Below are 10468 nucleotides of genomic sequence, written 5' to 3'. Positions count from 1 at the left end.
AAAACAGAACGAGAGTGACAGACACAAGGAGAGAGGGAGAAACGGGGAAGACAGAAATTATGAGGGAAACGGTTGACGAAACAGTAAAGACACAAAGGAAGGAGACGGACTACAAAGGAAACACACGTTTGTCTCAAACAAACGAAAGGGAAGAACTGTGAGGCTACGAGGACTCGCTGTACGGCACTTATTGCTGCAGGAGGGGATACGTCGCGGTTTTGAAGCTTCCATTAGCCGCTGTTTTACTGGAAATTAGTAGAGAGGCCGGCACTGGTTCAGCATTGATTTTAGGATCTGGATTTAGGATGTGTTCCTGGGGGTTTTTGACGCGTTTTTACATGGGTATTGGTGAGTGGTTGCTGTCTTTCGTGGGCGGATGGAGTTTGTTTCAGGCCTAGCCAATGAGAGGGAAGAGAAATGCCAAGGGGCGATATTTGGCGACGCGCTCGGAAAGCACATTGGTCGACACCGTACCACGAGCCCAGAAATAGATACAGAGCGATGTATCTTCGCGGTGCGTTACGGTGGAGTGGTCATCTAATTTCGCCAAGTGGCACGAGAGAAGCAACATAGTGGAGAGAGGCCAGAGAAAAGTGAGTCTATTAAAGCGCTCGAGGCTGGAAACGGTGGGCTTACACTTCCCAGTTAACACTGCTTCTCATGAGAAGTCGATGAATAGCAACAGAAGTTGGCATCATCAGAGCATGGTATGATAACATGGAAAGATGAAGAGTTTCGGTGAATGATGAGTGATGCTCAACGCCAGTCGACAGCTCGGTGCACGTGCATCGTCCCTGATGTTTCCTGGGCAACCCAAGCGACCACCAAATCAACATGACCGCCCAGGATGGCTGGCTCTTTTGCACTTTCGAACTCGACGTCAGAGTAGGTCCGACATTCTTTCGGTAGACTTAGACATTGATTTTCTCTACCTATAATCCCTCTCCTCCATCCCACCGTTCCTCTCTCCCCCATCGTCCACGATGTCGGTTCGAGTCGTTGCCCGGATACGGCCGTTGCTCAAACACGAGCTCAACAAAGATACCATCGTCACGGCCGAGTCTCTTGAAGGAGAAGATGTAGCTAACCCAACTGTCGTCCGGATACCCAACCCAAGGAACGACGCGGAGTCGTTTTCGTTTCAGTTCAACTCGGTTTACGAGCAGCACGCGACCCAGCAGCAGATCTTCGATAGTGAGGGTGGGTCAGCTACGCTGAATCGTATGTTAGGCCCTGATTGACCTTAATAGTGTCTTCGACTGTCAAGCATCTCTTTAATGGCTTCGATACAACAATATTCGCATATGGTGTAACGGGCACAGGAAAAACTTGGAGCATGAGGGGTGGAAAGTCTTTAGCAGACAGAGGAATCATTCCTCGACTTTTGAGTGCTATTTACAGGCGATGTCGGAAAATCGAGAAAGAAACTGCTGGTGCGACCCAGGTTGAAGTCGCGTTATCGTATTACGAGATATACTGTGATAGGGTTTACGATTTGTTCGAACCACCAGAAAAGCGAACTCTATCCGGGCTACCTATACGAGACAATAATGGGAAGACTGTTGTGGTAGGGTTGACGGAGAAACCCTGCACAACATTAAAGGAGTTCGAACAATTGTACGACCAGGCAAACATTAACAGGTCTACTTCTGCGACAAAGGTATTCTGGCATCGAATCTTCAACTGAGTATATGAGGCTAACCTAAGTTAGCTTAACGCCCACTCTTCTCGATCCCACGCTATCCTTTGCGTCAAGATCACGCAGACTACAGAGACTACAGTTCGTGTGAGCAAAGCATCTGCCATCGATCTGGCAGGATCCGAGGACAATCGTAGAACCGAGAATAACAAGGAGCGGCTAGTGGAGTCAGCAAGTATAAACAAGAGCCTCTTCGTGCTGGCCCAATGCGTCGAAGCCATCAGCAAAAAACAAACTCGAATTCCCTATAGAGAGTCTAAAATGACACGAATTCTGTCCCTTGGACAGAACGACGGGCTAACGTTGATGATACTCAACCTAGCCCCAGTTCGATCATATCACCTAGACACTCTGAGTTCGCTTAACTTTGCAAATCGGACGAAAAAGATCGAAATCTGCGAGGTCGAAAACGAACCTGTGCTTAGGAATGTAGCCAAACCGCTCGCAGCTACCACAAGTATTTCGGGGGCAAACATAACGAGGCAGCCACTTCGCCCTCTGACTACTGCCCATAATGCAAATCTACAGGACCGAGATACGCAGAAAAAGCCAGGAGGAAAACCAGTCAAAGCGTTCTCGGTATACTCCGACGCTCGTACATCTGCTTCTCGCACTTCATCTAATATTCCTTTGCAGAATCAGGGAATCCGAAGAGCTGACACCCACAAACGATCTGCGGATCACAACAGCACCTTCGGCGCGCGCCCTTCAAAGATGAGGCCTAGCGAGCACATTTCCCGATCTCGCTCTGCTGTCCCCTCAGAGCCTGCCATGTCGAAAGAGTTCATCGAAGCTCTCATCGCCCAACGTATAGACGAAAAGCTTGCCGAGAAAGCTCTTCAGGGTACATCCACTCCAGCCCCAGCACTGTCTGCGGAGCTTCAGAAACGACTTGATGATCTTGAACATCGAATCGAGACAAAGGAGGAAGACGAGAAAGCCCAAGGATTGCAATTCCTGCTTATGGCAAAGCAGCATCAAGTCCGTGGGGAGGAGGCCAGTGCCCTGAGGATGTACCAATTGGCTCTTCCGTTCTTCCCCGGAAATGAGAAACTCAAGTCAAAAATGAAGACACTCGAGGATCGGGTTAAGGGGAGAAGAGATATCGAGGTTCCAACGTCGAGTGCAGCATCCTCATTAGATCATCCACTACCGCCATTGAATCGCATAGCCCCAATAAAGCAAGAAAAGAAGAAGAAGCACAAGATTGTCTTCAGGGATGATTCAGAAGATGATGGAGATTTCGCACCTGCGGCAGGGTCCGACCATGAAGACTCTTATGTGTCTGATTCTAGCTTTAAGTTTCGGCCGAAAACTGTTCGCAACCCAAAGAAATTAGCCAAAAAGCTTCCAATTTTCAGAGACTCAGCTGCCACACCCGGGGAACAGACACCTCGAACAAAGCATATCCTAAGGATTATAAATTCGAGAGACGTCAACATGATTAAAGCTTTAAAAGGAGTGGGCGCCAAGAAGGCCGACGCGATAGTGGGAAGCTTGGTAGAGATGGAAGACGAGGAGGTGAGAGATTTAGAGAGCTTAGCCTTGCTGAAAGGTGTTGGGGGAAAGACCGTGGAAAATATGAGGGCAAGTTTGAGTGTAGAAACCAGCTTCTAGGAGATTGCACCCACCTGCGCAGCCCTATCATGCTTGGCGAAAATGTGACAGTGGAAAGGTGTTTGGGATGAACAACAGGGTTGGTCTTCGGTCTTGGGATTTGGCATGCCGCATCTGTTCCTGTATGCATGGCGATGGCGTTTTGGGGTTGCAAGTGCCCTTGCTTCGGCAGTCAATAGATTTTTGCATCCGCTTCCTGTTCCAAGCTAGAGGCGGTGCAATTAAGGTTGTGTTTGATGAGGAAATACCGCCACCTATATCAACCTCACAATCCACTCAAGCCGCTCCTTTTGAAGTGAAGCCACATCTAAACTAAGTAAGTCGCATCGGTCTTTAGAATTCCGTCGCTCGACATTATGGCTATTTGTTGAAAGTAGTATCACACTCATGCATGCAAGGAATATAACTGTCAGACACGTACAGAAAAGATCTCTGTAGCTGTTTGCAGAGAAGAGAGTCGGTAGGTTGAGTTCTTCTCTCTTGAACTCAATCCGAAGATGGCTAAATCGTCTACCTCCGACAGGCGAGATCTATCATCAAATCGACGGCTTGTTCTGCGGGCCGTGGAAAGGTCGTTGGCGCAGCATCGCTGCATGGCTCAATGCAGGGCGATGTGCTTTCACGAGCTTTCGGATGATCTGAGCGACCCCTTCGGTACGGAATCGACCGCATGAGGCAAGGTGATGTAATGTATCTGCCCGTGGCGTAGATCTCAAGTATTATACCCAACCAATGCCCCTCAACACCATGCAGCTATCGCCACCAAAGGCCGGCTCAACCAATGTTGCCACCACGATCCTTCTCCCAATCACAAAAAAGCCAACCTAGCCGGCTGGACCCGGAAGGATACTATGCTTGTCATAACGATGGTTTGTTTCAAGGGGTGTCGTTCCATCAACTGGCGGGCGAATCTGCCTCTGTGGGACTTCTCTGTAATGGTAATGGCCATAGATGTAGGATGCTGACTCGAGGAAAAGATACTGAGTTGGCGTGTCCACATTATTGACAATGTCTTGGCTGGGACGATTACTGGCCTGGAAATAGAACACGACCTCGAACACGCACCTCGACGCCATCAGATGACCACGAATGCCGTCCCAAGGAACGATTCCGCCTGCGTGGGCAATTTTCCGGTGCCTCTGTGGCCCTGTTTCTGATCAGTGGAATGCCAGGAACTGGAACCTTTTTCTGGTGGAAACCAAACTTTGTCAGCCTGGCTCTGATTCATGTGTGAGCTGGAGCTGCGCTTCGCGCATCTTAAGACCTGGATTATCAAAAGGAACTATGAACCAGACCCTCACCGCCTATACAAGTAAATATCAACTTGATCTATCTGTTGCCTCCGACCCACACTCTTGTCACATCCGATCCCGGATCCTCGCCGCATCGTTCACAGCCAAAAGAGGAATTATCAATTCGTGGCCGCTTGAACCGCGGGATGCCTAGTCTTTCGCTTCGGCAAGGTACAAAGGTACATTTTGTCTTCTGTGGATCACGCTCGATTGCACCCTGTCCCCCTTGCAGCCGCGCTCGCGGTAGCCTTCTGCAAGAAACGTCTCCTGGGCCAATGACCAGAAGAAGAGGCGGTCACCCTTGCGGCCTTGTCGGCGGTCCACTCCACGACTGCTTTTTGCTGACGACAATTCCTTGCTGGCCCGCTACTGCTCGTGTTGGTGTGGCAGGAACCCCGCCGAAGGTGTTCAACAAGAGGAAAGGCAGTTGAGCTTCTCACTGCATGTGAAACCGGGCGGTGAAACTTGAGGGTTTTCGTTGTCCCCAGCAGCGAAGCACAGCACGCTTCAGTTGAATATTCTTCCCTGGAGACTCGGGGCGCAACGAGGGTCCTTCGTCTTTTGTCATATCTGGGAGAATACCATCGCTGATATTAATATCCGCGGATACAGACATGGCGGTATTGTTGCCAGCCCCGCCCGCATGAGCATCTCGCTGTTGATGTGGTGACCCCTGCCGCGAAATGGCTTGCAGGGGTTGAGATGGTCGATTGCTGGGACGCGGCCGTGGGCATTTCTCATCAGGCTTTCTCAGCGAGCTCCTCAGGGCTTTCTTACGTGCTCGCGACTGGCGTGCGACGGGCTGGGGCGCTTTCAGCTGCGCATCTGAAGTGAGCAACTGGTGAGCAACTGGCTTGGCTGGCGTTGTCCACACCAGTCGCACGCTTGGTTTTGAGGGCGCCCACACGGACAAAGATCTGCAAGCAAAGTCGGTGCTCACGCTTCGTCGCAAGGCGGATCGGATTCTAACCCCAGCCTTTCGCCAGCCCAGCTCCAGGGCCGCGCGACAAAGGGCACTAGCTTTGCATCCCACCACCTAGCCTTCCACCCCTCGCATACGCTTGCAACCCAACTCGACCTCGACCTCTGCCCCCAACCCTCAGTCTGCATCTCGTCCTGCACTGTGTGGCCGCTCGGCGTTGTTGAATCTGGCTCTGTGCATTCGTGAGAGCCGCACCCTGCCCCAAGTCTGCTCGTGCTTTTGTGCATCTGCAAGCGCAGCCCTCCACCCTCTCAGCGTCTGCCTCAAGTGGCGGGGATCGCCCCTCCGGCGTCTTATCGCACCCTCACTCGTCACTGGTCTGAAGACAAACTCCGAGTATCCGCCTCTATCCTGCATCACCACCACTCTCCCTTCGATGCACCCATCACGTTACGACTAACGACGAGACGACTGCCATTTATTATTCACTCTTCTATTGTCCCCCTCCTTCTGTCTTCCCGAGCGTCAGGTTCGGATGTCGTTGCAAAGCCGCTCTCTATTCGTCATCAGCATTGCTGTTTCAGCCTTCCTGAGACCCTTCCGAGGAGACCTGCACTACACATCTCGTTGTAATTGCACTCTACATAGGTAGCCCGATTCGAGATTTTTGTTAGATTCCCCTTCCAGGTACCGGCCGTCCGGCCCCGCTGAAGATTCTGCGTTGCCGGCTCAGGCCGTCGAAGTGTCGCAAGCCTCGAGTGTCAGCGCTCACATCAGACGTACACGCAACAAGAATAAAGGGACACTGCAGACCGACGAGGCCAAATCGCCATCATAATGTCTGCCTTTCAAGCAGTCAACACTACGCTCACTGTACCGGACCCTCCCCCAGGCCGTCTCGGAGAAGAAACCACACCTACGACACCTCGACCGAATGCGAAGTTCTTTTCCGAGTCAAGGCCGTCAGAAGATCCCCGGGCTGAGGATCCCTCAGCGAAAACCCCAACGCGCAATAGTTTTGGCGGTCTCGCAGCCCAACGGCCCTTGCCATCGTCGCCTTTTACACCTTCGCGCGAGATAAGCAAAACCCCGAGTAGGAATGGCGCATTGAGCAGGGAGAATTCGCACAGGTCGACACAATCAGTGGACTCGCAGGACATAGAAATGGGTGGCGATGATGATGGCCGGGATGGGTCGGACAACGAGAGCGTGAATAGCGATGCGAACAGGCCTTCAAAAAAGAAGAAAGGACAACGCTTCTTCTGCACCGACTTCCCACCTTGCCAGTTAAGTTTCACACGAAGTGAACACTTGGCCAGGCATATTCGGTACGTGTCGAGTAAGATGCGCGATTGAGCTAGGCTAACACAATCCCCTACAGCAAGCATACCGGTGAGCGACCCTTCCAATGCCATTGCTCACGACGATTTTCCCGCCTCGACAACCTTCGCCAGCACGCACAAACCGTCCACGTAAACGAAGATATTCCTGGAGATTCCTTGGCTGCAACAGGTACTAGGTTTCAGAGACAAATCCGAACTGATCGCGTCCGGCCGCCTGGGAGTCGCTCAAGGGCCAACACATTAGGCAGCCAGGGCGGACACAGCCGAGGACATAGTAGGAATCTGTCGGCGTCTAGCATAACATCGACTGCCTCGAGCATCAGTGTTAGCCAACCTCAGGATGTGAGGCGCCGGCCCCCACCACTCGCCATGGCGAATGACGGCTCTGCAAGGGCTCGGCTGTCCCTCAACACCCTTGACAGCTACAACCCCCCGCTGATGGGCAGTCCGGGGCCGCAGATTGTGGAATACAACACTCAGTCGACTGGCGTTACTACGCCCACCTCAGCCACTTTCTCCACCGAGACAGGAAGTCCAGGGCGCTTTGGATCTGGCCTGCAATCACCCATCTCCTCTGCATCAAGACCAGCCACGTGGGGTGCGAGAACTCCTGGACGTCGATTGTCAGTCCCGTCTGCCGGAGGTAACCCGTTTTCTGGCCCTCCTGGGCAATTCCCTCCCCCATACATCACCCCTCTACCGTCCTCGACATCCTCGACATTTTCTGGGCAAAGCAGTCTCTTTGCTAGTCCTACCGCATCGAACTTTTCCGAGTCTAGAAGGGAGTCTAATGCAGATGCCGACTGGAGGCGACGCACCTGGCATCCGGGGTCTTACACCAATCTAGGTCCCCGCCCTGCTACGAGCGGGCTTGGGTACTACCAGACTCCGGACGCCCCCCGCCCGTCGTACACGTCGCAACCTGCCGCAAGTCAAACAACGAGACTTCCTGGTATTGAGAGCTTTGACCATGCGCCTCCTCCATTACCATTGCCCCGTCGTCAACACAGTCCTATGCAAATAGATACACCCACTCGCCCGGCGACGTATCATGCACCAGTCGACACTCCACCGATTCCACAGCGCGAGAAACGGCAGAGTATTTCCTGGGACGCGACACTACAGACAGGTATCAACCGACTCGAGATCGCCAGTCCTAATCCTCCACGAGAGCAGTGGCCTCAGTACCAGGGTAACCAAGGACTGTCCTCTGCGGCCCGGCCCACGACTGCCCCACAGCCGAGCTACTTCGCTCAACAGCGACCCAATAACTCTCCTCAACCAATCCAGGTTCCTCCAAGAAACCCAGCTCGAACCTCCCAGGATCCACCTGTCACTCCCCGGAAGAATAAGCGACACGGTTGGTATAACGGACCCCTGCCTTTGACTCAACAAGGTCCACCGCAGCCTGGGAGGGCTGTCCAACGCACTTCACCCGAAGACTCCAGTAGTAGCGAAGGCGTCCCAACCCCGTCAAATTCTTCTATGACCGAATACCAGCCTGCCATTGTTCACAGCAACGGCTACGTTGAAGCACACCCTCCAGGTGTCCCGGTAGAGGAGCACAAAGCGGGGCCTCCCCCAATTGTGGAAAGACCGTATCCTGTTCAGTATCCCCAGTACCACAACCACAGCTTGTCGAACTCTGGATATCGACCCCTGCGGGAACCTGAAAGAGGGCAGATTACCTTTGGACAACCACTACCCCATTCAGGCGCCAACGACATGAGACGACTCGAGGCGCTCGTGGCAGTCGCTACTGGTGAGCAGCAAGCTGTTGGAAATCGACCTTGATTGCTCCTGAGCGCCGCTTATCTACCTTGACTAAGCCAAGACCATACACGTCGACACATTAGGTATCCCCACCACCTTTACTTCTAAGATCACTAAATTCTTCTTTCGTTCCTGCGTAACGGCATGAATTCACGAAACTATACACCTAACGAATTTCCTTGTTTGATGCTATGCTATACACACTCGGTAACTTGTTATGTCTCCTTTGTCATCTGTAAGACGCTGATGATCGGGAACCCGTCTCCTATTATCGGTGCGATGATACCCATGAGAGAAGTATGGTTATGTCGGACCATTGGTCCCCGAATCAAGCATTTCGTATTGTTATTCCCCACTTTACTGGATTTACACGCGGATCAATCACTCACGCATGCGCATCAGACCTATTTTATTTCTTTTTGAATTCTCAAGTGTGGACTTCCCTGCTAAGGGCTAGGGTCGGGGCTGTGAGTTATCAGGCTGGGGGATATACCAGATCCGTTATAGCGGGCGTTACAGGCTTTAAACCTTTTATCAGAAAGGGGTCTACATTAGCTTCACGATGCTTCATTTCTCAGCCACCGTTTGCTTCGCTTTGGTTCGGTTGACTTTTCCCTTCTCCTTTTCCTTGTTCGCTTTTAATTGGCTTTTGTTTCGTTGACTTCTTCGCATTCTTGGATTTTTTGGACGCCCGCGTCAAAGCAGGAGTGGGGGTTGAGGTATTATAAGGGTTTAATGGGGGTGCGGCTGGGTAGTACGGGTGATACTGGGATATCTATGCGTTGTGTCTATATACCTTTTTCACTGAGACATGACTTCTTTGAATCTTCACTCATATCCACGTATCCTACCATGCCGATCGACATCGCTATTCAGGGTAAACCTGTGACGTCTGCTCCATATTTACAGCAATGCGCTTCATTCGGCTCTTGTCTCTTCGATGATTATGTCACGACACACCACTCGTGATTGTCAACCTAGATTGTAGGTCTGGCTTTACGATGCGAGTAGAGTGGACTTTCTCACGTGCTGCTAGAATAAAGTAAAAGGCCCGGAATATGCTCGTTCTTACCTTGAAAGGGATATATCCCACTCTGCTCGCGATGCTTTGGGCGACATCTGGTCAGGATATTTTCACTATCAAATTAATACTACCAACATATCCCACCCTTTCCTGCCTCTGAGCCCCTAACCGACAATTTTAAATCCTATGTCTATTCTACTTCGAAGTAACACTCCACCACACCACTTCTAACACCTTCACTCCTTCTCTAACCCTCCTAAAATCCCAAAATCCCAAGCCCACCAGACAACACTTTCTAATTCTACTCCCCAAACTTTGGTACACAATCCCTATCCCTCTAAAAGTTCTCAGCCGCGGGGCAGCACAAGCGTGCAAGCATTCGACGTCAAAGTGACACGTATGAACTAGACACACGCACAACACGCATTCTAGGGTAGCTGTTGTGCGCCCCGTGCACGCAACGGGGTTCCTCAAAGGCGACTGCGACCGGAGGACTTTCGGGTGCACGAAGGAGGTTCTGGTCACGGGATTGGGCGGGGATTTTGATGAAAGGTTGCGCACGCTGCGGTTTTCAATCAATACCCGGCAGACAGATACAGGTTCGGACTCACTCACGCTGTATTACCTACGGCAATGTTCTCGATCCAGCTCGGAAAACCGTACATGCAGCTATGCATGCCGCACATCGAGGGGCCATGAATTGTGACTTGCTCACTGCCTCCAACATCCAAGTCTAACACCCGGTCGCAAGATAATGAGGGAGGCAAAAAGCGAAGAAGTGCGTTATCAATTAATTTG

General features: G+C 51.7%; 3 protein-coding genes across 3 annotated transcripts; all 3 read left to right on the top strand.

Annotated features, from left to right (window-relative positions):
* Positions 1 to 59: 59 nt before the first annotated feature.
* BDR25DRAFT_348282 (uncharacterized protein) lies at positions 60 to 938 on the top strand (the record flags this gene model as incomplete). Its single annotated transcript, XM_033694388.1, has 6 exons — positions 60 to 157; positions 200 to 348; positions 393 to 514; positions 552 to 626; positions 680 to 738; positions 767 to 938. 6 exons carry the CDS (start codon positions 60 to 62, stop codon positions 936 to 938), a joined length of 675 nt encoding a protein of 224 aa, XP_033554824.1.
* A 45-nt stretch (positions 939 to 983) lies between these two features.
* Positions 984 to 3301, top strand: BDR25DRAFT_250429 (kinesin family protein-like protein; the record flags this gene model as incomplete). The annotated part of the gene is made up of 3 exons (XM_033686065.1): positions 984 to 1200; positions 1251 to 1660; positions 1712 to 3301. Coding segments are annotated over 3 exons (2217 nt in total), but the record flags the coding sequence as incomplete, so codon positions are not given.
* Positions 3302 to 6179: 2878 nt separating this feature from the next.
* On the top strand, positions 6180 to 8806 carry BDR25DRAFT_6182 (uncharacterized protein). Its single transcript, XM_033698830.1, has 2 exons — positions 6180 to 6858; positions 6912 to 8806. Exons 1-2 carry the CDS (start codon positions 6368 to 6370, stop codon positions 8665 to 8667), a joined length of 2247 nt encoding a protein of 748 aa, XP_033554822.1. The 5' UTR covers positions 6180 to 6367; the 3' UTR covers positions 8668 to 8806.
* The last annotated feature ends 1662 nt before the right edge of the window (positions 8807 to 10468 follow it).

Source organism: Lindgomyces ingoldianus, assembly GCF_010093535.1.
Source record: "Lindgomyces ingoldianus strain ATCC 200398 unplaced genomic scaffold BDR25scaffold_1, whole genome shotgun sequence".
Classification (NCBI taxonomy): domain Eukaryota; kingdom Fungi; phylum Ascomycota; class Dothideomycetes; order Pleosporales; family Lindgomycetaceae; genus Lindgomyces; species Lindgomyces ingoldianus.
This window is presented reverse-complemented; position numbering and strand designations above follow the sequence as displayed.

Bases quoted from the DNA above. Each gene is read 5' to 3' on its own strand.
- BDR25DRAFT_6182 (XM_033698830.1), top strand. From the start codon at position 6,368: ATGTCTGCCTTTCAAGCAGTCAACACTACGCTCACTGTACCGGACCCT. The intron at 6,859-6,911 runs GTACGTGTCGAG...AATCCCCTACAG, and splicing joins CACTTGGCCAGGCATATTCG to CAAGCATACCGGTGAGCGAC.